This window comes from Hypanus sabinus, chromosome 11 (assembly GCF_030144855.1).
Source record: "Hypanus sabinus isolate sHypSab1 chromosome 11, sHypSab1.hap1, whole genome shotgun sequence".
Classification (NCBI taxonomy): Eukaryota; Metazoa; Chordata; class Chondrichthyes; order Myliobatiformes; family Dasyatidae; genus Hypanus; species Hypanus sabinus.
Genome location: NC_082716.1, coordinates 95,705,740 through 95,731,968, shown reverse-complemented (window position 1 = coordinate 95,731,968; position 26,229 = coordinate 95,705,740). Strand labels below are relative to the sequence as shown.

Below are 26,229 nucleotides of genomic sequence, written 5' to 3'. Positions count from 1 at the left end.
TGTACCTCCAGGTAATCTAATCTCACTCCTAACTATTGAGTCCAACAACTTCCCAACCACTGATGCCAGGCTAATAGGTCTATAGTTTCCTTTCTGCTGCCTTTCCTTTCACCCTCCTAAACAGCAGAGCAACATTTGCAATTTTCCAGTCATCCAGTACCGTGCCAGAGTCTATCAATTCTTGAAAAATCATTGTTAATGCTTCCACAACCTCTCCAGCTAATTCCTTCAGAACCCAAGGGTACATTCCATCAGGTCCATGAAATTTACCCACCCTCAGACCATTAAGCTGCCTGAGTACCTTCTCAGTCGTATTTTTCACTGCACATACTTCACTTCCTTGACATACTTAAATGTCCAGTATACCGCAGATATCCTCCATTGTGAAAACTGATGCAAAATATGCATTCAGTTCCTCTGCCATCTCTGCGTCTCTCATTACAATGTCATTTTCTATTGGTCCTAAATCTACCGTCAACTCTTTTACCCTTTATATACTTTAAAAATTTTTTAGTATCTTCGTTGATATCAGTTGACAACTTCCTTTCATAGTTGATTTTTTCCTTCCTAATGACCTTCTCAGTTTCCTTACGCAAGCTTTTAAAAGCTTCCCAACTGCCTATCTTCCCACTAGCTTTGGCTTCCTTGTACACCCTCTCTTTTGCTTTTACTTTGGCTCTGACATCACTTGTCAGCCAGGGTAGTGTCCTTCCATTTGAAAATTTCTTATTTGGAATGTATCTGTCTTGCACGCCCCTCATTTTCACAGAAACTGCAGCCATTGTTGCTTTGCTGTCCTTCTTGCTAGTGTCCTTTCCAGTCAACTTTGGCCAGTTCCCCTCTCATGCCATTGTAATTTCCTTTATTCCACTGAAATACCGACACATTGGATCTTAGTTTCTCCTTCTCAAATTTCAAAGTGAACTCAATTATATTGTGATCACTGTTCCCTAAGTGTTCCTTAACCTTCTCTTATCACCTCTGGATCATTGCACAACACCCAATCCAGCACAGCCCATCCCCTAGTTGGCTCAACAACAAACTGTTCTAAAAAGCCATCCCTTAGACATTCTACAAATTCTCTCTTAAGGTCCAGTACTGACCTGGTTTTCCTAATCCACCTTCATCTTAAAATCCCCAATGATTATCATGACAGTGCTCTTCTGAAACACCTTTTCTATATCCTGCTGTAATTTGTAATTCACATCCCGGCTGCTGTTTGGAGGCCTGTATACAACTGTCATTAGGGTCCTTTTATCCCTGCCATTTCTTAAGTCAACCCACTTTCTGATGCTAAGTCATCCCTTTCTAATGATTTAATATTATTTCTTATACACAGGACCACACCACCCCCTCTGCTTACTAACCTATCTTTCCAATGCACTGTATATCCCCGAACATTCAGCTCCCAATGGCAGCTGTCATTTAGCCAAGTTTCAGACATGGCCACAATGTCATGCTTGCCAAACTGTAGCTGAATTTCAAGATTGACCATTTTATTTATTATGCTGCGTGCATTCAAACACTTTCAGTCCAGTATTTGTTGCTCTCTGTTGTAAGTCATCCCACTGGCTGTGACTATGCCTCATCTCCTGCCTGTCCTTTCTACCATCTCTGTTGCACACTATCTTTGATTTATTTCTGTTTTCCCCTTCCTCAGTCCTATCACTCCAGTTCCCAGCCCCCTGCCAAATTAGCTTTAACCCTCCCTAACAGCTCTATTAAACTGCCTGCTACATATTGGACCCCTTTGGGTTCAGGTGTAACCCATCCTTTTTGTACAGATCGCACCTCCCCCAGAAGAGACCCCACTGATCCAGGAACCCAAAGCCCTGCTCCCTACACCAGTCTCTCAGCTACACATTAACATGCAGATCATGCTATTTTTGCGCTCATTAGCAGGTGGCACAGGCAGCAATCCTGAGGTTACTACCCTGGAGGCTCTGCTTTTCAACTTCCTACCTAATTCACTGAATTCTCTCTTCAGGACTTCCTCCCTTTTTCTACCCAAGTCATTGATACCAACATGTACCAAAACTTCTGGCTGTTCCCCCTCCCTTCAGAATACTCTGCGCCCAATCCGAGACATCCTGGCACCTGGGAGGCAACACACCAAGCGGGTATCTCCATCAGGCTGACAGAACCTCCTGTTTGTTCCCCTCACCAGTGGAATCCCTTATGACTATCGCATTCCTCATCTTCTTCTCTCCCTTTTGCACCACAGAACCAGGCTCAGTGCCAGGACCCAATCGCTGTGGTTGTCCTCTTGTCAGGTCACCCCCCACAATAGTATCCAAAATGTGATAATGATTACTGATGGAGATGGCCACAGGGATGCTCTCTACTATCTGAGCTCTTCTGTTCCCTTTCCTGAACAGTCACCCACTTATCTAACTCCTGCAGCCTCAGGGTGACTAACTCCCTGTAACTCCTATCTCTCTTTTGCTCACTTTTCCTAATAAGCTGCAGCTCCAGATCCCTAACACGGTCTCTCAGGAGCTGCATCTTGGTGCACCTGGCAGTGATGTGGCCAGCTGGGAGACGGAAAGATTCTTGAGTAGTGTAAGAGAAGGGAAAACGCAAAGGGCAGATTTAAGTGTAAAAGGAGTAAATCTCCGTTATTCTGATTAAAGATCACCATACTGAAATGTTTCATCTGTTGCTTAGATTAATAATGAACAGTTACTGTATTTTCAGTGTCGCTGGCTATGCAACTTCCGCTTTATTTCCATAGTTTCCATACTGGCAGTGGTTTCTTTTGTATTAAGATGAAACTTCCTCATTGGCCAAATCTCCCTAGATCTTCCCAGATTTTGTGCATTTTGTATTGTTAGTCTCCCTGTGCCATTCACAGAGAAGTCTCATATTTCCTAGAATTCATCAATTATCTGGCTAGGTGAACACATGCTCAGTTAGATGGGCAAAAGTTGATGAATTTACTACAATTCACTTAAGGATACAAGGTAATTAAAAACAAAGGGCAAAAAGAAAATTGTACCTATCCAGTTAACTTAAACAAGGGAAAACAACATGGAACCTTCCTTACAATCTTTCCTCCTGAGCCCCACACAATCAGTGGAAAAATGAAATTAAGACATCTGGAGTCTGTATTGTCTGCTCTGCAGTATTAACAGGTTTTCCAAAATATTTTTGAGCTGCATCCTTTATCCAGTTACGAGGAACATTGGAATTGGAGAAGGCAATTCAAATGATTTCTATTTTAACTCCATTTTGCTTCCATGTCTATTGCTTAGAAAAAAACCTAATATTTCAGTTGTAAACAGACTCTCACCACTCCATCTCCCATTACTCTAGAGCAGAGCATTACCATAGACCCCTACTATTAACCAAGGGTATGTGGATCTCAGGTTGGGAACCCTCACTCTAGAGCAAGTTTTCAGAAAATTCAAAATGTCCATTTTCTTCAGTGTGTGCATCTTGACATTAATCCTGAACAAGTTAGTTTCAAATTGAACGCTCCTACAAGAGAAAAGTTTCTCTCAATTTACTACCTTAAACATCTATTTAGATCATCTATATTCAAGGAAAAATAACTTCAGCTTGTACAATCCATCTCTATTACATAAACCTACTTTGACAGCTGTCAAGGTTGACTGGTCCCTGGCAGTTTCCTCATCCGAATCATCCAGCCTGCTGCGCTTCCGCTCCATGTTAAAGCGGCGGTGGCTCTCAGATGGCAAAAGGGAACGAAAGGATTTCTCTTCAATTTCATCTTCTGTCATTGATTCATCAAATTTCAAAGAATACTCAGTGGCAATAGAAGCTGAATCTAGAGACAAATCATGTAGCTTAATTAGGAAAAAGAATATAACAGAGTACAGTTTTCAATTTCATATTCTTACCTGAAATGTTCCCAAATTGTAGATTTGGATGTTGATAGCTGAATTGTACTTCTGATTTAGGTAAACTAGTTACATTTTGTGTTTGTGCATTTGTGATTGTCACTTCAGAGATTAAAAACTTGATGAAATCAATATGCAACTGCATAACTGATAAATGCCATGGCTAATTATGCTTTGTTTTAAAACAACGATTTCTTAACATGTTGATATAATCAAGAAATCCACTTACTACCAAAATGCTCAGAGATGAATATTATTCACCTTCCATTCAGGTACTATTTTCATATCATTAATAAATTTGGTTGCCTTTCACTCTGTCCTCTCCTCCAACCCAATCTTATACTGTCTTTAAGCTCTCTTGTGAGACATAATTGTGTGCCAACCACCAGCAAAGATCTTAGTCAGTGTTGATGACTTGAGCTGAAGGGCCAATTTCTATGATGTATTGCTCTATATTGGGACATATTCTCTTGTTGAAGTTTGAGCCTTAAATATATTTTTATTATCAACTTATTAACTATTTAAACGTTTGTCTCTGCTTCGCCACTACCATACCCTGTAATGATGATGATAATGATGACGTAATTGACTCAAGCCTGAGAGGCCATTGTCAGGCATTTTCATGCCTTCAAGTAGTAAAATGGATTCAACAGTGGCTGGATGGGAGATGTCAGAGAGTAGTGATGGATAACTGTTCGTCAAGTTGGAGGCCGGTGACTAGTGGTGTGCCTCAGGGATCTGTACTGGGCTCAGTGCTGTTTGTCATATACATTAATGATTTGGATGATGGGGTGGTAAACTGGATTAGTAAGTATGCAGGTGATACTAAGACAGGTGGCGTTGTGGATAACGAAGTAGGTTTTTAAAGCTTGCAGAGAGATTTAGGCCAGTTAGAAGAGTGGGCTGAAAGATGGCAGATGGAGTTTAATGCTAATAAGTGTGAGGTGCTACATCTTGGTAGGACTAATCAAAATGGGACATACATGGTAAATGGTAGGGCACTGAGGAATGCAGTAGAACAGAGTGATCTAGGAATAATGGTGCATAGTTCCCTGAAGGTGGAATCTCATGTGGATAGGGTGGTGAAGAAAGCTTTTGGTATGCTGGCCTTTATAAATCAGAGCACTGAGTATAGAAGTTGGGATGTAATGTTAAAATTGTACAAGGCATTGGTGAAGCCAAATTTTGAGTATTGTGTACAGTTCTGGTCACCGATTTATAGGAAAGATGTCAACAAAATAGATAGAGTACAGAGAAGATCTACTAGAATGTTACCTGGGTTTCAGCACCTGAGTTACAGAGAAAGGCTGAACAAGTTAAGTCTTTATTCTTTGCAGTGTAGAAGGTTGAGGGGGGACTTGATAGAGGTATTTAAAATTATGAGGAGGATAGATAGAGTTGACGTGGATAGGCTTTTTCCATTGAGAGTAGGGGAAATTCAAAGAATAGAACATGAGTTGAGAGTTAGGGGGCAAAAGTTTAGGGGAAACATGAGGAGGAACTTCTTTACTCAGAGAGTGGTAGCTGTGTGGAATGAGCTTCCAGTAGAAATGGTAAAGGCATGTTCAATATTGTCATTTAAAAAAAAAATTGGATAGCTATATGGACAAGAAAGGAATGGAGGGTTATGGGCTGAGTGCAGGTCAATGGGACTAGATGAGATTAAGAGTTCGGCACGGACTAGAAGGGCCAAGATGGCCTGTTTCAGTGCTGTAATTGTTATATGGTTATATACGATTATATGGTTCAAGGCACGGAACGAAAGACTGTGTGGTGCACCACTCCTCGCACAGACATTTCGCAGTACTCTTTCTTTATTTTACAAGGTCGAGTTGCAAGCTCAACACTCAACCCAGCACAGATGGAAAACGTACTCAGGAATGGCCCGACTGGATTCGAACCCGGGAACCTCCGTTCCGGAGTCCAGCGCTGACGTCACTGCGTCACCAGCCGACCTAGTAATGGTGCTTTTCAATCTACCATAGCCAAATAGCCAATTCATACTTTATATCTTACAGTTTACTTTGTGTAGATTTACACAATACACAATATTACTGTAAATCTTGATATAATGTCCTATTGTGGCGACCCATTTCCTGGCACATCCGAACCGGCTCACAATTAGATAGCCTACGGGGGTTTGCGAGCTTTGGAGCCTCTGCGCCATGGGGGGGCAGGTTGAGGGAGGCTTAAAAGTGAGGCTGAAGATTTCGAATAAAGTTTTTCCTTTGACTGCAGTTACCGACTCCGTGTCGTAATTTTAGCGCTGTATGTAGCACACCGCTACACTATCATATTATAATTATTCTTTCCCGAAGTTTCATTAGGACAAATGTGCAATTGAACAGTTGGTGACGGAGATATGTTCATTGGCTTCATTATCTCACCATTGACACAACTATGCAGAAAGAATACTTTCCACAGGAATCTATTGCCTTTGGAAAAACTCTAAAGTTAATTATATTGAGATAATAAGAACAGAAGAAATGCACAAAGCAGATGCTAGAAATCCAAGTAACACACACAAAACCCTGGAGGAACTCAGCAGGCTAGGTAGAATCTATGGAAAAGAATACAGTTGATGTTTCGGGCTAACAGCCTTTGGCAGGATTGGAGGAAAAAAAAGCTTAGAAGTAGATTTAAAATGTGGGCGAGGGGGAGAGAAACATAAAGTGGTAGGTGAAACCTGAAGTGGGGGGGTGAAGTAAAGATCTGGGAAGTTGATTGGTGAAAGAGATACAGGCTGTAGAAAAGGGAGTCTGATAGAAGAGGAGAGAAAGCCATGGAAGAAAGAAAAGCGGGGAAGAGCACCAGAGGGAGGAGATGAACAGGCAAGGAGATAACATGAGAGAGGGAAAGAGGATTAGGAATAGTAAAGGTGGACTGGGCAATTACCGGAAGTTCGAGAAATCGATGTTCATGCGTCAGTTTAGAGGCTACCCAGATGGAATACAAGGTGCTGTTTCTCCAACCTAAGTGTGGCCTCATCACGGCGGTAGAGAACACCATGGACAGACATATCAAAATGGGAATGGGAACTGCAAATGGATGATAGTTTTCTAAACCAGCATGTTATTGCATTGAACAAAGTACAGGTCATCTTACATCCAATATTGTGCCTTGAGAAGAAGTATAAATTCAGTAAAAGGCTGTTTATTTTGATCAGTTAATCAAAGTATTCCCTCATTGCATTATCTTACATTGCAGTGAGCGAGGTAGAGAAAAAGATTATCTGTGATTGCAAACTCACCTTTATCATCAGGCAAAGGTTGCATACTGGCACTTTGTATTGAGTCACCAGCTGCTGTGTGCACCTCCTCTTCAACAGAGCTATCTCCCTTCTCACCATGGGAAGCCCTGCTCTCTGCTCCCTTTTCAGAGGAAGCTAAGGAAGGACTCTCTTGAATACTGCTGCCACCACTACTGGTCAAGAGGTAAAATAAAAATATTGAGAGCAAAGAAACAGAATGCACACTATAGGTTCATGCTACCTACCACTAATCTGCATCTAATCTCATCTCATCAACAAAAAAATTCATGTGCTCCCTACCCTAGCACTCCCATCACCATCACCTTAAATCTATTAACATTATCCAGATGAAATAATTCACTTGGTGCAAGTCCCAACTTCTAAACTCTTTGGAGAAAATAAGTTTCTTTTGCATGCTTGGTTGGAGTTATTAATGACCACCATATGCATGACCAATATTCTGCCACCATATCCTCTTGGAAAGGAAGCAAGCTATGATTAAATGGGATTTTGGTACCTTTAACACAAAAAAATTCTGAGGAATGTTTGATGGATCTGGACCTGTACTCACTGGAATTCATAAAAAATAAGGGGGAGGGGGTGGATTTAGATCTCATCGAAACCTATTGAATCTTGAAAGGTCTCAATGCAGCGGATGTTTCCTATGGTATGGGTGTCTAAAACCAGAGGACAGCCTCAGAACAGAGGAACATCCATTTAGAACAGAGATGAAGCGTTTCTTTAGCCAGAGTGTGGTGGATCTGTAGAATTCTTTGCCACAGGTAGCAGTGGATGCCAAATCATTGGGTATATTTAAGGCAAAGGTTGATAAGATTCATGATTAGTCAGACAATGAAGGGATATGGTGAGAAGGCAGGAGATTGTGGTATAGAGGGAAATGGATGAGCCATAATGAAATGGCGGAGCAGACTCAATGGGCCAAATGGCCTAATTCTGTTTCTATATCTTATCATCTTATGGTCTAAAAGTGCTCAGAGCTTCACAGAGTCAAACAAATACATAAACGAACAATAGAGAAAATATTTGGAGGGGTAAGAAGATTAAATTTACGGAGGGAAATGAGGTTGAGATGCAGAAGGGAGCAATGGAATTCCAGGGCTTAGGCTCAAAACAGCCCTGGGATACAGCAGTGGGGAAAAGATGCATAGAAACAAATAACAAAGCATATCACTGAGGAACCTGTGATGGGGACAAAGGAAAGGCAAGAGTAATAGAAAAGGTTGAGGTGTTTGTTAGAAAAGCTATCATTGAGACTAAACTGAAAGGCGCATGTGCAGTCTGATGTTGAAATTCACAACAGATCACTGCACAAAGTTAAGTATATCAGATGGAAATAAAACCCGGCAGGGAGTCAAAATGTTTGTTTTGAGTTAGCCAATTACAGTTAAGACAGAGGCTGGAATTCAACAAAGAAATGCAGTTAAATCAGTCAAGTTACTTCAGTATGAATACCACTGACTTTGCCTGTTGGTGGCATTTGACAGACAGACAGACATACTTCATTGACCCCAAGGGAAATTGGGTTTTGTTACGGTCACACCAACCAAGGATAGTGTAGAAATACAGTAATATAAAACCATAAATTATTCCAAGTGGAAATAAGTCCAGGACCAGCATATTGGCTCAGGGTGTGTGACACTCTGAGGGAGGAGTTGTAAAGTTTGATACCCACAGGCAGGAATGACTTCCTATGATGCTTAGTGTTGCACCTCGGTGGAATGAGTCTCTGGCTGAACGTACTCCTGTGCCTAACTAGTACATTATGGAGTGAATGGGAGACATTGTCCAAGATGGCATGCAACTTGGACAGCATCCTCTTTTCAGACACCACCATCAGAGAGTCCAATTCCACCCCCACATCATCACTGGCCTTACGAATGAGTTTGTTGACTCTGTTGGTGTCTGCTACCCAGCACACAACCTTGGACCTTGAACAGAATGAAATCTAATGGTGGGGGTCAGGACTTATGCCTCCAGGCAATGTGTGACAGCTTGAGTTTGTGAATATTTTATAAGGAAAGTACTGTAAAGAAAAATTTTTTTTAAATGATCACACCTTTGATCATGATGTTTATATCTGGATGACTCAGATAGGCTGTCTAATGAAGCTGAATAGTGAACTTTAGAATCATGTGATTTCTCCACAGGACCAATAGATGAAGGGCTATTGTTACTCCTCCTGCTAAGAAATAAGAGGGGAAAATCATACAGGTCAGTTTATCACCATTGATTTACATAGCTTAATTCTTTTTCCATCTTGCCAAAATATTTATAACAGGTTTTCTATTAAAATATACTTCACTGGGGCTCCTTCAAGGTTCTCAATTTAAAGTACCATGCAAATTTCATTAATTATGGGACACAGTTATTGCTAGAGTAGGCCAGTATGTATTGACATCCCAAATTGCCTGTTCATGGTGAGTTTTAATCCTTCTGAAGCTACTCCCGGCATACTGGCCTGGAAGTTCCAGCATCTAGACCCAGTGCCAATTAAGGACCAACAATGTATTTCAAATCAGGACTATGCAGGACAGGCTATTTGCTGTACCTACTGCTCATTGCTTTCTTGATTGCCAGGTGTTATCAGAGTGGAAGAGTCAGATGACTGCAGTGAATTTTGAAGAATACGGACTTCAGTTGCCATGTGCCACTAGTGGAAGAAATGAATGCTTAGGGTAGTTGATGGGTTGCTTTATCCTGGATGGTGTCAAGCTTCTAAGTGCCATTGAAGCACACTTATCCAAGCAAGAAATAAATATTCCACTGTATTGCAAATGATAAAGTCTTTGGGAATCAAAAAGTGCATTACAGCCTCCTATCTGTTCACATCACAATTAATTTTTAGATCACCTAAGACATTCATGGTGAAGATTCTACAGCAGTAATTCACAGAATAATGAATGTGGGTTTAAAATCTCATACTGGGGACTATTATCAGGTACTTATGATGATAATATCATTTCCCACATCATGCATACATGAATGCTGCCCTCGCCTTATTCCAGGCAGGCATGATTAATTTCTTCTTTTGATAAACTGTGAATGGAATTAAGTGAGTCCAATTATCAAACATACACATATTTTGATGAAAGATTATTCAATGGTGAGCATGATTAGATCTAGGATAGTAACATTTGAAATTCCTATTGTGATTTTCTGACCCTAAAATGACTGACATCCAACAATCTCAACCATTCTCTGTGCAGGATGTAACTATCTAGCTAGTGCTGAATTTTCCTCAGGATTCTCAATTATTTAAGTTTTACTAAGCTCCTTGATGTTATACTCAAATAAAGCTTACTTTAGAGTTGAGGCAAATTATCTCTAACTTCACCTCTGGAATTCAGCTTTAATGTCCATGTTTGGAACAGGATTGCAATGGGCTACATTCTCCTGATGCAATTGAATATTTATTCATAAATAAATGCCACATGACAGCACTGTTAACAAAACTTTCTGTCACTTTGCTGATATGACCTGACAATGTCCAAATCTGAGTCCAAGTCAATGCTGGCTTAATTTTGTTTAAGCATAGGTTTTTAATGGGCCATTTCAGGAAAAAGTTATGAAAAGGATGGCAACATTAAAAAAAAATACTTTCCAATAACTTTGTTGTAAATTTCAGCTTAATTCACTGAATTTAAATTTGCTAAATAAATTAGAATGCTCCATTCTATCCCATGCTGATTAACAATGGCTAAATGTTTGACTGAGATTTTGAAGACTTGGGTACTTTCAAGACAGATTTTGCAGAATATAGTAAAATTAACTTGCTTATAAGTCTGTAAAAATTCTACTTAAAAATTAAGAAGGACTGACAGGATTGAAGTTAAGTTACTGCATTTCCAGTGACTTGGGCTATTGACCCAGAGAATGGTTGTTACTGGGAGATTTAGAGTCATGGAGTCATAGATAGAAACTGCATGGAAACAGCCCTCATTACAACCAGGGCAACTACCACATCCTGCAAATCAATATGTAAAAGCCAGATCTTCAGATAATAGCCTAAAGCTAAGCTTACCAAGGTGAGGATGAACTCTACTCCTGAAGTTACTCAAACAAACTATTATTCTGTAATAAGCATGTTATATGAAAGCTTTAAAAATAATTCCACCACTAAGTCAATCCCAAGCATTATAAGGTTGAATTATAGTTACAATCCTTATTAGAAATATGAACTATATTCAAACAGTCTCTTCATAAATAGCTAACCAGTGAGACCAGTCTTATTTTAATATCAGAAATAATTACTTGCTCACTGTTGCGTTCATCACATCTGTACATTCATTAATTCTGAAAAGACAAATCCATAAGGTGAGTTATGTGTATGGGACCTACATATAGCATCAGTAGATATGCCTAAAGTCAAGGCCATCAGCGACAAGCTCCCCAGATTATTAACCTCATGAGACTGATCAATGATCTCTGATCAAGGTGAAGCAGCATTCAGATGCCTTACCCTTCAGATTCAATCTTTACATGCAGTTGCTTCACAAGTTCAGATTGCTGCAGCTTCTTTTGGTCCAACAGTGCCATAACTGGTGCAGTGATTGCTCCACGTGATAGGTTGGTAGCCACAGTGGTTGGAGATCCTGTTGCAATCTGAACGTATGCTAGATCACTCATCTAAATAAAAAAAAACTCTTGTCAGAATGGTACAGATTAAATACAAATTGGTGGTCAACTGTTGCTCTATGAAATCACAAAACTATAGAGCCTCTGTGTACTTTTCTTCAAGAGGTATTCTATTAATGCCACTTTCTTGCTCTTTTCCCATGGATCACACAAATATTTTCCATTCATCTCCTTGCCTTAGGTTAACTACTATTACCCTTCCCAAAGCACACACTGAATCAAAATTGCAGCTAAAGAAATTTTTCAATAAACTTTTCATCGAACCTTAAGCCCCTTTATTTAAAGATAAGCAGTAAGCCACTAATTAAGCTCCACTAATCAATAACAATGCTGATCTACCTTCCGACACAAACTTTGTTCCTTGATTATCCTTTTCATCATCAACAACACCTATTCTGTGCCATTCATGAACTTACTAATAATACCTCCTATATTCATATAAATTATTAATGTGTATAACAAATGCAGATTCTGGGCATTGATTTATGATCATTTTACACTATGCCCATCCAATTTGATTCCAAATCCTACTCTTACTCTTGGCATCATCAGATTCTTTAGTATTAGTGCTCCTATTTTAAGCACCTCTTCGAAAAATTAATGAAAAAGCAACTAGATGCTTGAAATCTGAAATGAAATACATAAATGCTGGAAACATTCTGCAGGTGATCTCTGGAAGAAAAAGAGGTAATGGTTTAGGTTGAACAAAGTGTTAGAAATTTCCCTGCACAACTTGATCAGAGTAGGAATCAAGATAAATCAATGGGAGAATAAGATGTGATGAGCTGAAGTGAGGAAGTGAAGGGCATGAGGAAATTTCAAATATATAATTGATGCCTGATACATGGTGAAAATTTTACTATGTTCGTCAATCCCAATTGTGCATGTAAAGGATGGAAACTCACGACAAAGTGTACTCAAATTAGGGAAGTGTTTAATTGAAATAATGTGAAATATGAGGCTATCAGGCAAGGAAGCATAAATTGGAAACAGATGTTCTCAGGAAAATGTACGGAAAATATATGGCAAATGTTCAGGTATGTTCCAATGAGGGAGGGAATGGATGGTAGGGTACAGGAACCGTGGTGTACAAATGATGTTGAAAATCTAGTCAAGAAGAAGAGCTTACGAAAGGTTCAAAAAACTAGGTAATGATAGAGATCTAGAAGATTATAAGATTAGCAGGAAGGAGCTCAAGAATGAAATTAAGAGAGCCAGAAGGGGCCATGAGAAGGCCTTGGTGGACATGATTAAGGAAAACCACACGACATTCTACAAGTATGTGAAGAGCAAGAAGACGCAAGAGAATAGGACCAATCAAGCCTGACAGTGGATAAGTATGCATGGAACCGGAGGAGACAGCAGAGGTACTTAATGAATATTTTGCTTCAGTATTCACTATGGAAAAGGATCTTGGCGATTGTAGGGGTGACTTTCAGCGGACAGAAAAACTTGAGCATATAGATATTGAAGAGAAGGATGTGCTGGAGCTTTTGGTAAGCATAAAGTTGGATAAGTCTTTGGGACCGGATGAAATGTACTCCAGGCTACTGTGGGAAGCGAGGGAGGAGATTGCTGAGTTTCTAGCGATGATCTTTACATCATCAATGGTCCTCATCCAGGAGAGGTTCCAAAGGATTTAAGGGGTGTGGATGTTATTCCTTTGTTCAAGAAAGGGAGCATAGATAGCCCAGGAAATTATAGACCAGTGAGTCTTACTTCAGTGGTTGGTAAGTTGATGGAGAAGATCCTGAGAGGCAGAATTTACGAACATTTGGAGAGGCATAATATGATTAGAAATAGTCATCATGGCTTTGTCAAGGGCAGGTCGTACCTTACATTGATGAAGATTGACCAGTAGATGTAGTGTATATGGATTTCAGCAAGGCATTTGATAAGGTACCCCATGCAAGGCTTATTAAGAAAGTAAGGAGGCATGGGATCCAAGGGGACATTGCTTCATGGATCCAGAACTGGCTTGCCCACAGAAGGCAAAGAGGGGTTATAGAAAGGTCAAATTCTGCAAGGAGGTCAGTGACCAGTGGTGTGCCTCAGGGATCTCTTCTGGGACCTATACTGTTCGTGATTTTTATAAATGACCTGGATTTGGAGGTGGAGGGATGGGTTAGTAAATTTGCTGAGGTTGGAAGTATTGTGGATAGTGTGGAAGGCTGTCAGACGTTACAGCAGGACATTGATAGGATGCAAAACTGGACTTGAGAAGTGGCAGATGGCGTTCAATCCAGGTAAGTGTGAGGTGGTTCATTTTGGTAGGTCAAATATGATGGCAGAATATAGCATTAATGGTAAGACGCTTGGCAGTGTGGAGGATCAGAGGGATCTTGTGGTGAGAGTCCATAGGACACTCCAAGCTGCTGCGCAGGTTGACTCTGTGGTTAAGAAGGCATGCAATGCATTAGCCTTTATCAACTGTGGAATTGAATTTAGGAGCCGAGAGGTAATACTGCAGTCATATAGGATCTTGGTCATACCCACTTGGAGTACTGTGCTCAGTTCTGGTCACCTCACTACAGGAAGGATGTGGAAAGCATAGAAAGGGTGCAGAGGAGATTTACAAGAATGTTGCCTGGTTTGGGGAGCATGCCTTATGAGAATAGGCTGAGTGAACTTGGCCTTTTCTCACTGGAGTGTCAGAGGATGAGAGGTGAACTGATAGAGGTATATAAGATAGTGAGAGGCATTGATCGTGTGGACTGTTTCCCAGGATTGAGATGGCTAGCATGAGAGGGCATTGTTTTAAGGTGCTTGGAAGTAGGTTTAGAGGAGATGTCAGGGGTATGTTTTTTAATGCAGAGAGCAGTGACTGTGTGGAACAGGCTGCCGGCAACAGTAGTGGAGGTGGATATGATAGGGTCTTTTAAGAGATTCCTGGACAGGTACATGGAGCTTAGAAAAAGAGCTATGGGTAACCCTTGGTAATTTCTAAGGTAAGAACATGTTCGGCACAGTTTTGTGGGCCGAGGGGCCTGTATTGTGTTTCAGGTTGTCTAAGTTTCTATGTTTCTCAATTTGTATTCTGATATTTTCTTCAGTAAATTAATCCTCCTTTGTGACATTGACCATTCCTCAGCCCATCTTTGCTAAGAGCCTTGTCTAAATTTTTCAAACACTGTGAACTTTAGCTTAATCAAAGCTCGCATTCAAGCTTTCATCAAATCTAGATCACCGTCACTACCACTTTGATCTGTAGTGGCCTTCAGCTCAATGGTGTCTTTATTTCATGGTTTTCTTGAGTTTTCAAATCCCCTAATGATCTGGCAAATATCCACTCAGTGGCTACTTTATTAGGCACAACTGTTTTTTAATACAAATATCTAAGCAGCCAATCATGTAGCAGCAACTCAATGCAAGCAAGCAAGCCTGATCAAGAGGTTCAGTTGTTCAGACCACACATCAGAATATAGAAACAAATGTGATCTAAGTGATATTTGACCGTTGGTGCCAGATGGGATGGTTTGGATCTCCCAGAAACTGCTGACTTTCTGGAATTTTCCTTCTTAACAGTCTCTTGAATTTACAGAGAATGGTGCAAAGAACAAAAAAAAATCCAATGAGCAGCAATTCTGTGAGTTCTGTATGCTTTTAGGATAGAGGTCAAAGCAGAATGGGTAGACTAGTTCAAGCTGATAGGCGATGGTAACTCAGATAACCACACTTTACAATAGTAATGTCCACAAGAGCACCTCTGAACACACAACACATTAAACCTTGAAGTGGATGAGCTCCAGCAGCAGAAGACCATGAAGATACTCAGTGGCCTAATAAGGTGAGCACTGAGTGTAATTTTAAATGTCAAGGCTCTAATTTCTGACATTATCCCCTTAAAAGTCCTATCTCACCCTCACCAACACTTATGCCACCTACCCTAATGTGTCATATTCGGTATATCAACAGCTTCATCTGTTTATTTAAATGCACAATACACCATGGCTCAAAGCACAAATCCCATAAAAAGTTAGCCTTTCAAAGTATAGGAAATATCATATGTATCACGGAAAGTGTGGTTTATTGAAACAGCTACAACAAAGTTCAGTGTACCTCTTTGATCTGGCGTGTGGTATCTGCAGTCAGCTTAGCAGTCTCCACTTGTTGAACCATAATTTTATTTGTGGACTCTTGTAGCATCTCTTGGTGTGTCTGTGCAAACTGCAGAAGGCTCTCTGCATGTGTCTGGGTACACAATAAGTAAAATAGGTCAATATACTATAATCTCTCCAGTAATAAGCAACAGGTAATGCAGCAGAAAACACATTTAATATATCATGCCATCTTAAAATACATTGAGTATTGACTTCATATCTAATAATAACTTGTTCTTTCATCAAGCAACACAATATTAATGTTTTTTTCTTATTTTTACAAAATGCAAGCACTCCCCTCTCTTCCAGCTAATATGTATATCCACAGCAATCTATCAGACTATGATTTTAAGCAATCACACATAAAGTTAGCAACAGGCAATTTGTAAATTCCCGGTAGAGCATGGATCTCTGGAAGAGGTGGCTGTCTATTGAGGCAAGAGTGGGTAGGTGTAGTCCATAGCAATATGGCAAAGGTGTAGCTTTGCTGCTAAGAAGGCAAATTATTCAGCCTGGCAACTTTTCATACAAAACTTTAATTTTAAAAAATGTTCAAATTCTGAAATCACACCAAATTTATGCAATAAAATTGGCCCCTACGATTGCTATTTAAACAAAATTGATGCTGCTTCTCCAAATACACTCAACATTTTAGAACTTTCTCAGTTCACATAAGATAACACAAACCACCCCATCCCAATATATATGAATCATTTAATATGCATAATTTTAGAAACATAGAAAACCTCCAGCACAATACAGGCCCTTTGGCCCACAGTGCTGTGCCAAATATGTACTTAGAAATTACCTAGGGTTACCCAGAACCCTCTATTTTTCTAAACTCCATGTACCTCCACACTGCCCAGAGTCTTGCCATTAACACTATTTTCTGTCATCATATTTGACCTACCAAATGAACCCTCACTTCCTCATCCAAGTCATTTATAAAAATCACGAAGACAAGGGTTAGGTTGCTATAATTACTTGGATACTACTTCTGTTTTGGATAAGTGAAAAATTAAACATTTCTAAACAACCAGAAACAATAAACATTCAAATTAAAATAGAACAAATATCCAATGAAAATTAACTCTATCCTGGCAACTAAACAAGGGAAAATCCTGGCAACTATAGACTGGTAAGTCTCAATGTCAGTTGCAGGGAAACTGCTGGAAAAATTACTTGGGAATAGGAAATATGAGCATTTGGAAACCCATGGCCTAATTAGGGAGAGCCAGCATGGCTTTGTACGTGGAAGGTTGCGCCTTACCAACCTTTCTTTTCTTTTTAAATCTTTTTATTAATTTTTAAGCAAACATAAATGAAACATGAATACAGAGAGTTTGAGGGTACATAGTTAATAGCTTAAGTAGACATTCAAATATATAATGATCAATATATATAACCTCCCAAACTCATGGTATTTATTAACAAAAGAAATAAACCCCCCCCCAAAAAAAAGAGGGGGAAAAACACTAACCAACATGGGCCATTGCATAATGTCAAATATATACAGTAGTGCCAATAATTCCAAACCTCCATCCAAATAATTAAGGATAATAAAGTGAGGTTTAGGAAAAGACAATTTAACTCATATGAAAATGTTGAATAAATGGTCTCCAAATTTCTTCAAATTTAACTGAAGGAACACTTCTAATTTTTCTAAGCTCAAACAAGAGATAGTTTGAGAAAACCACTGAAATATAGTTGAAGGATTAATTTCTTTCCAATTTAATAAAATAGATCTTCTAGCTATTAATGTAACAAATGCAATCATTCGTCGAGATGAGGAGGATAAATGACTATTATCCACCATTGGTAAACCGAAAATGGCAGTAATAGGATGCGGTTGGAAATTGATATTCAGAACTATTGAAATAATACTGAAAATATCTTTCCAATAATTTTGCAAACAAGGGCAAGACCAAAACATATGGGTCAATGAAGCAACATCAGAATGACATCTGTCACAGGTTGGATTAACATAAGAATAAAATCGAGCAAGTTTATCCTTAGACATATGAGCTCTATGTACAACCTTAAACCGTATTAAGGCATGTTTAGCACAAACAGAAGACGAATTGACTGATAGTAAAATTTTCTCTCACTGCTCAGTGGGTATAAGACAATGAAGTTTTTTTTTCCCATTCCTTCTTAATTTTTTCTGATACTTCTGGCTGTATTTTCATGATCATATTATAAATGACAGCTACTAAACCCTTTTGACAAGGATTCAGAGCTAAAATTCTTTCCGTAATGTCCGATGGACATAGTTTGGGAAAAGACTGTAACTCATTATATAAAAAATTTCTAACTTGCAAATATCTAAAAAAATGAGGTTTAGGTAAATTATATTTATTAGATAGCTGTTCAAAGGACATAAAGCTATCATCCAAAAACAGATCACGAAAACATGTTATACCTTTTGTTTTCCATAAAACAAAAGCTTGATCCATAAAAGAGGGCCGAAAAAAAAGTTAGATAATATAGGGCTTGATAAGATGAACTTATTCAAACCAAAAAATTTACGAAATTGAAACCAAATTCGCAATGTATATTTGACTATAGGATTAGTTATTTGTTTATTCAATTTAGATAAAGAAAAAAGGAAGTGAAAATCCTAAAATCGAAAACAATGAAAAGTCTTGTACAGATTTACATTCCAAATTTACCCATTGTGGGCAAGCTGCTGTATTCGATTCTTGTGTTCAAAATATTAAATATCGTATATTAACTGCCCAATAGTAAAATCTCAAGTTTGGCAAAGCCAAACCACCCTCCTTCTTAGGCTTCTGTAAATATTTTTCCCTTAGTCTAGGATTTTTATTCTACCACAGATAGGAAGGTATTTTGGAGTCAATAATATCAAAAAAAGATTTAGGAATAAAAATTGGTAATGCTTGAAATAAATATAAGAGTTTGGGTAATACCATCATCTTAATAGCATTAATTCGACCAACCAATGACAAAGATAGTGGAGACCACCTGGTAACAAGTTGCTTAATTTGGTCAATTAAAGGTAAAAAATTAACTTTATATAAATCTTTGTCTTTTGGTAAATTTAATACCCAAATAAGTAAAATAATCTGTGACAACTTTAAATGGTAAATGTTTATAAATTGGAACTTGCATATTTAATAGAAATAATTCACTCTTATTAAAATTCAATTTATAACCGGAAAAGTTACTAAACTGAGCAAGCAAGGACGAAATAGCAGGGACAGACCTCTTAGGGTCGGATATGTATAGTAACAAATCATCAGCATATAATGATAACTTATATGTCCCTTCCCCATGAGTAATACCCAAAATATTAGGTGATTCACGAATGGCTATAACCAAAGGTTCCAAAACAATGTCAACTAGTAAAGGACTTAAAGGACAGCCTTGCCTTGTACCACGGAATAACTGAAAAAAAGATCTTTGATTATTGGTAAAGACCGAAGCTAAGGGTTTATAGTATATTAATTTAATCCATGATATAAATTTTGAACTAAAATTAAAATGCTGCATCGTATTAAATAAATATGGCCATTCAACTCTATCAAATGGTTTTTCAGCATCTAAGGAAATGACACATTCTGGTATTTTGGGTGAAGGAGTATAAATAATATTAATTAATTTTCTAATGTTAAAAGATGAATAGCGGTTTTTAATAAATCCAGTCTGATCTTTAGAAATAATTCGAGGTCATATATTTTCTAATCTAGTAGCCAAAATTTTACTAAAAATCTTAAAATCCGTATCCAGCAAGGATATAGGCCGATAGGATGCACATTCAATAGGGTCTTTATCTTTTTTAAGAATTAAAGAAATAGAGGCTTCATAAAAAGATTGTGGCAATTTGCCTATAATTAACACATCTTTAAAAATTTTACAAAGCCAAGGAGAAAGTATAGAGGAAACAGATTTAAAAAATTCTGCAGTATAACCATCCGGACCAGAAGCTTTACTGGAATTCATTGAAAAAACAGCCTTTTTTTATTTCAGTTTCTGTAATAGGTGTATCTAGGAATACACTATCCTTTACTGATAATTTTGGAATATTCACTTTTCTTAAAAATTCATCTATTATAGGAGAATCCTCAACAAATTCTGATTGATATAAGGAATTATAAAAATCTTGAAAGGCTTTATTTATCTCTTTATGGTCGATCGTCAGAGTGCTATCTTGTTTACGAATCCTAGTAATCTGTCATTTAACTGAAGCAGTTTTCAATTGATTAGCCAATAATTTGCCAGACTTATCTCCATGTACATAAAACGGGGTTCTACATTTAATTAACTGATTTTCAATCGAAGAGGATAATAACAAACTATGCTCCATTTGAAGTTCCACTCTTTCTTTATAAAGTTCTTTACTGGGGGTCACTGAATAAATCTTATCAATTGCTTTGATTTTATCTACCAATGTTAATATTTTAGAATTAGTTCGTTTCCTAACTCCAGCAGAGTATGAAATAATCTGTCCACGAATAAATGCTTTAAAAGTGTCCTATAAAATTCCACTAGAGATCTCTGTTGTAGAATTTGTTGAGAAAAACAAATCAATTTGGTGTTTAATAAAATTAACAAAGTCTAAGTCCTGCAATAAAATAGAGTTAAATCTCCAAGATTTAGCATTAGTAGATGAGTCCATTGTTTTAATAGATAGCTTCAAAGGTGCATGGTCAGAAATGGTAATAGAGTCATATTTACAATCGATAACATCTGTGAGTAAACGATGATCAATAAAGAAGTAGTCAATTCTTGAGTAATTATGATAAACATGAGAAAAGTATGAAAACTCTGTCATTGGGGTGTATAAAACACCAAATTTCAGAAACTGCAGAATCAGTCATAAAGGAATTAATAAGAAAGGCCAATTTATTCGGGAGAGCTTGGGTGGGCTTAGATTTATCCATCAAAGGGTTTAAACAGTTAAAATCCCCACCCATTATCAGCATGTGCTGATTCAAATTGGGAAAGGATGTAAATAGACACTTAAAAAATTCAGGACAATCAGTGTTTGGAGCATAAACATTAACTAAAACAACTTTTTGATTAAAAAGACCAGTAATAAGCAAAAATCTACCTTGTGGGTCTGAAATTGTTTCATGGTGTATAAAGGAGGTTGAAGAATCTATAAAAATGGAAACACCTCTTACTTTCGCTTGAGAATTCGAGTGATATTGTTGTTCTTTCCAAAACCTAAAAAAGCGTTGACTATCCACCTTCCTTACATGAGTCTCTTGTACAAAGATAATATTAGCATTCATTCTATGGAATACTTTGAATATTTTTTTCCGTTTGATCGGATGATTTAAACCATTAGTATTCCAAGAAACAAAATTAATAATCTTATCCATATTGACAATATTTATTACAATTAACACATAAGGTTAAAAAAAAGATCAACTCATAAATCCGGAAGAAGGAAGTAAGTTCAAGGAGGAACCGGAAGTCATGACACTGCAACCATTTTTGTAGTCTCATATCAGCCCATGAAGTAAAACTAAGCATAAAGCAAGCAAAAAGAAAAGAGAAAAGAAAAATCCCCCTCCCTCCACCCTCAAAATCCCAGGAAAAAAGCCAAAAAGAGGCAAGCAAGCAATCTAACACCAAAATTACCCCCATGTCTTAAGAAGGCAACTCAAACAAAAAAAAGTTGAATAAAAGATACAAACCACCCATATGATAGGAAAGGGTTGGTATAACAAAAATTAAAACGATAAAACCCATAAATGGATAATATTGTATTGGTGTTTTAAAAGAAAGTCCTTAAACTTATTCAGACACATCAAAACGGATGTGACGTTACAAGCACTAAGGTCTTTCGGGAAGAAGAAATAACATTTTATTTTTTTAAAAATCTTAATATTTAAACATTAAAAATATTTTAAAAAGTGTATATGAACAAAAGAAAACCCTAATGAATTACTTTCAAAACAGATTAATAATATGAAAAGAACAAACTCAGAATAAACCAAAACTGGACTTTTACCGTGTATAAGAAATACGTGTAAGCCATCACGTAAAAAAAACATCATTTTATAAAAGATCCAAATCTATAAACTAATTATTACATTAGTCAACCCATAGAAACAATAAAATGTTATTCTTCAAGGAATCTTTGAGCATCCTCTGGAGATTTGAACAACCGTTAAGTTCCATCATTGAGAGTAACTCTCAAATGTGCTGGAAATAACAGCGCTTGCTTGTAGCCTTCCTGATGAATTTCCGACATAACTGATTTAAAAGCCATTCTTGCCCTTAAAACTTCGGGACTATAGTCTTCCAGAATACAGAATTTAAAATCTTGAAAGCTGATCATACCCTTTTTCCGGGCAGCCCAAATCAAACGCTCTTTGGTATGAGGATAATAGATCCAGAGAATTACTTGTCGTGGTTTCAAACTTGAATCTGAATGAAAATGAGAAATGCGATGTGCACGGTCGATTATTGGAGGGGAATCCAGTACTTCTGAGCCAAAGACATCCATTAAAAATTTGGAGAAAAATACAATGAGATCGCCCTTTTCAAATTTTTCCAGAATCCCAATTAACCAGAGATTTTGTCCTTGAGAGCGGTTTTCAAGGTCAGTGATTTTAGATTTATAACGATCCATCTGTTGAGAAGTCGAAACTTGCTGTTGTTGCGAAGTTTCAATTATACGATCTCTCTGGCGAGCGGCTTCTTCAAGAGCTAAAATACTTGCTTGTTGTTTTTGTGAATCCAGTGTAAGTGCTTGAAGTTTTGCGTCAAATGTCTTTAAAATTTCATCGAACGTAGGAAGCTTTGAGGTTAATTTACTCTCCAGTTTTTCAAGTCTGTCGTCCATAAGATTCGCAATTGCTTCTAAAGTTAATGGTTCTTTCGCCCGTTTCGATTCCTTTGCTCTAGACATTTCAGCGAGTTGAAAATGATTCAAACAGTTGAAAAAATTTCATACATTTAAACCCCTTTAGAATAGGTATAAAAAGATTAATTAGGGGGTGTTTGTAGGTTAAAAAAAAGTAAAAGGGTTGAAGCAAAGCCTAAAACCGCTTCACTCCATAAGCGCCATCTTGAGACCCGTGCCTTACCAACCTGATTGATTCTTTTTCACAAAGTGACGAGAGAGATTGATGACAGTAGGGCAGTGGATGTTGTCTACATGGATTTTAGTAAGGCGTTTGACAAACATCCTCATGGGAGGCGAATCCAGAAGATTAAGATGCATGGGATCCACAGCAAATTGGCTGTTTGGATTCAGAACTGGTTTGTGCATAGAATAGAGAGTGTAGTGGTTGAAGAGACTTATTCAAGTTGGAGGTCTGTAATTAATGGAGTTCTGCAGGGATCTGTGTTGGGACCTCAGCTGTATGTGATGGATATAAATGACCTGGATGAAAATGTGGATGGGTGGGTTAGCAAATTTGCAAATAATCCAAAAATTGGTGGGGATGTGGATAGTATACAAGACTGGCAAAGAATACAGCATGATATAGATCAGTTACAGATATAGGCTAAGAAATGGCAGATGGAGTATAACCCAGGTAAATGTGAGGAGTTGCACCTAGTTAAGGTAAATGCAAGGAATCAGTACACTGTTAAGGGAAAGATATCTTGGGATCTGAGCAGAGAGATCTTGGGATCTTTAGTCTATGAAAGTGGCTACGCGGGTCAATAAGGTGGTTGAGGCAGCTTACGGAATGTTTGCTTTCATTAGTTGAGGCATTAAGTGCAAAAATCAGGAGGTTACGTTGCAACTTTACAAAACTCTGGTTCAGCCACATCCGGAGTATTGCGTACAGTTTTAGCCATCCCACTACAGGAAGGATGCTGAGCCTTTGGAGAGGGTGCAGAAGCGGTTTACCAGGATGCTGTCTGGTTTAGAAGGCATGTACTATCACAAGAGGCTGGATAAACTTGGGTTGTTTTTTCTAGAGTGCTGGAGGCTAAAGGGTGATCTGAAAGAGGTTTACAAGATTATGAGACGCATAGTGATTTAAGAGAGCATCTGTTTCCTCAAAGTTGGAATATCTAATACAACAGAGCATGCATTGAAAGTGAGAGCGGGTAGGTTGAAGGGGGATGAGAGGGGTAAGTTTTTTTTACTCAGAGAGGCGTGGATGCCTGGTACGGTGGTAGAGGCAAATACACAAGAGGATTTTAAAAGACATTTGGATAGATACATAAATGCAAGGAAGATGGAGGGATTATGGACATGGTGTAGGTAGGAGGGATTAGTGTTTAGGTGTTTTTCATTTGCTTTTTAGCTGGTTCGGCACAACATTGTGGACCAAATGGCCTGACCCTGTGCTGTACTATTCTATGTTCTAGCCATACTTAATGTTCCATGACAGTGAAGCAGGTTCATTCACAGCACTTGGTCAGCAAATGGCAGTCAAATGTTATTTAGAAAATTCAGTCCCATGCTTCAATTTGCTTTTCTGGACAAAGATGCTCCAAGGCATCAAGCTTCTTTCTGGGTTCCTTGAACAATGTTGCTAATTATTAAGTAATACCATGTTTCTCTTTTAAAAAGTGTATTTGCTTAGGAGATGCAAATGTCACAGAAATGGCTTAAGCAGTTACGAGTTAACCTTGTTCCTGGTAAATAAAAAAAAGGGAAATAATCAAAATTTGGTCTTTGTTGTTGACTTCGCATCCAAATAAATTTGCTGCTCAGTCCATAGCTCAGCTGACCTGAAAATTTCTAACAATTTTCCTTTTTAATAGATCTTTTAATTTTGACTTTTAAACATGCAACTGACACCTTTCAGAGTTGGACTCTGCCCAATCAGTGAGCGGGAGCACAAGAAGAAGTGGTGATTTCATTTAGGTCCAGAGCTGAAGATAAAAAAAAAAGGCAGCACTACACAGCAGTTTTCAGAGTTAGACTGCACCCAGTGAACAGAATTAATTAGGGTGAATAAAAATAAACCAGGGACAAGTCGACAGGCCATTGTGTGAGTGGGCCAGTTGGCTCTTCGGCTTAGACAAGGTAAGCGTCTGGCAACTTTCCTCTTCTTTCTTGTTCTTGATTCCTCATCTGTCAGGGCACAGTTAATGCAGTGAGAATGGCTCCAGGTGGTTTTTTTTTGTTCTGTGTGAGAGATGTTGGAATTCTGGAAGACCTCCAGGCTCCCTGATAACCACATCTACACCAGGTGCACCAAGCTGTAGCTCCTCAGAGAACATGTTAAGGAACTGGAGCTATAGCTTGATGACCTTTGGCTCATATGGGAGACTGAGGAAGTTATTCTTAGGTTGCAGGAGGCAGGTAACTGGGTGACTATCAGGAGAGGGAAAGGAAATGGGCAGGAAGTGCAGCGTACCCCTGTTGCCAGTCCCCCCAATATTAAATATACCATTTTGGACATTTTGAGGAAGATGACCTACTTGGGGGAGGGGGAAGTAGGAGCCACAGCAATCAGGTCTCTGGCACTGAATCTGGTGCTGTGGCAGAGAAGAGAGAAGAGGTGAAGAGGACTGCAGTAGTGATAGAATATTCCATAGATAGAGGAATAGAGACGAGATTCTGTGGGCCCAATAGACACACCCAGATGGTATACTGCATCCCAGATGCCAGAGTCTGGAATGTCTCAGATCCATTCCATGGCATTCCCAAGGAGGAGCGTGAGCAGCCAGAAGCCTTCATACATATTGGCAACAATGACATCGGCAGGAAAGGGGAGTAGGTCCTGGAGAGACTTTGGGAGCAAGGTAGAGAGCAGAAAAGGGTAGTAATCTCTGGATTGCTGTCTGTGCCACACACCAGTGAGGGTAAGAACTGGAACATCTGGCAGATAATCACATGGCTGAGGAACTGGTGCTGGGGTCAGAATGGGAACTGGAGTAATGGGTTAGTTGATTTACAAACAGAGTCAGTGTGAAGTGAGACTGATAACAAGGAGAGTCTGATGATAGGGCAAAATTGCAGTGAACGGGATGAGCTGTAACGTAAAACGAGGACAAATTTGAAAAGGGTGATGAATACAAGGTTGAAGGTGCTTTATTTGAACGCAGCATAGGGAATAAGATTGATGAACTTGTAGTACAGTCACAGATTAGTATGTATGTTGTTGTGGGCATACTTGAATCATGGTTGAAAATAAGAGCATAACATCTAAGAATACACATTGTATCAAAAAGACAAGTAGGTAGGCAGAGGCGCTGGGATGGTTCTGTCATTTAAAAAAAATGAAATCCAATTAGAAATGGGTGATACAGGATTGGAAAGTGTAGAATTGTTGTAGGTAGAGGTAAGGAACTGCAAGGGTAAAAAGACCCTGATAGGAATTATACAGTCAGCCCTCCTTATCCATGGGGGATTGGTTCCGAGACCCCCCCGCGGATACCGCAGATGCTCAAGTCCCTTATTTAACCTGTTCCA

At 38.6% G+C, this 26,229-nt stretch overlaps 1 protein-coding gene across 5 annotated transcripts in view; it reads right to left on the bottom strand.

Moving 5' to 3' along the window:
• Positions 1–26,229, bottom strand: part of cep350 (centrosomal protein 350) — a 274,904-nt gene that overhangs the window by 79,747 nt on the left and 168,928 nt on the right. Inside the window, exons 19-25 of one of the 5 annotated variants that reach the window (XM_059984922.1) lie at positions 20,944–20,991; positions 15,829–15,960; positions 11,594–11,760; positions 11,386–11,427; positions 9,191–9,316; positions 7,114–7,283; positions 3,594–3,790 (exon numbers count right to left, since the gene is read on the bottom strand). In XM_059984922.1, coding sequence (XP_059840905.1) covers positions 3,594–3,790; positions 7,114–7,283; positions 9,191–9,316; positions 11,386–11,427; positions 11,594–11,760; positions 15,829–15,960; positions 20,944–20,991 — 882 coding nt within the window. Of the gene's footprint in view, positions 1–3,593; positions 3,791–7,113; positions 7,287–9,190; positions 9,317–11,385; positions 11,428–11,593; positions 11,761–15,828; positions 15,961–20,943; positions 20,992–26,229 lie in introns of all 5 variants that reach the window. The other 4 variants (XM_059984925.1, XM_059984923.1, XM_059984924.1 and 1 more) reach the window with 4 other exon arrangements.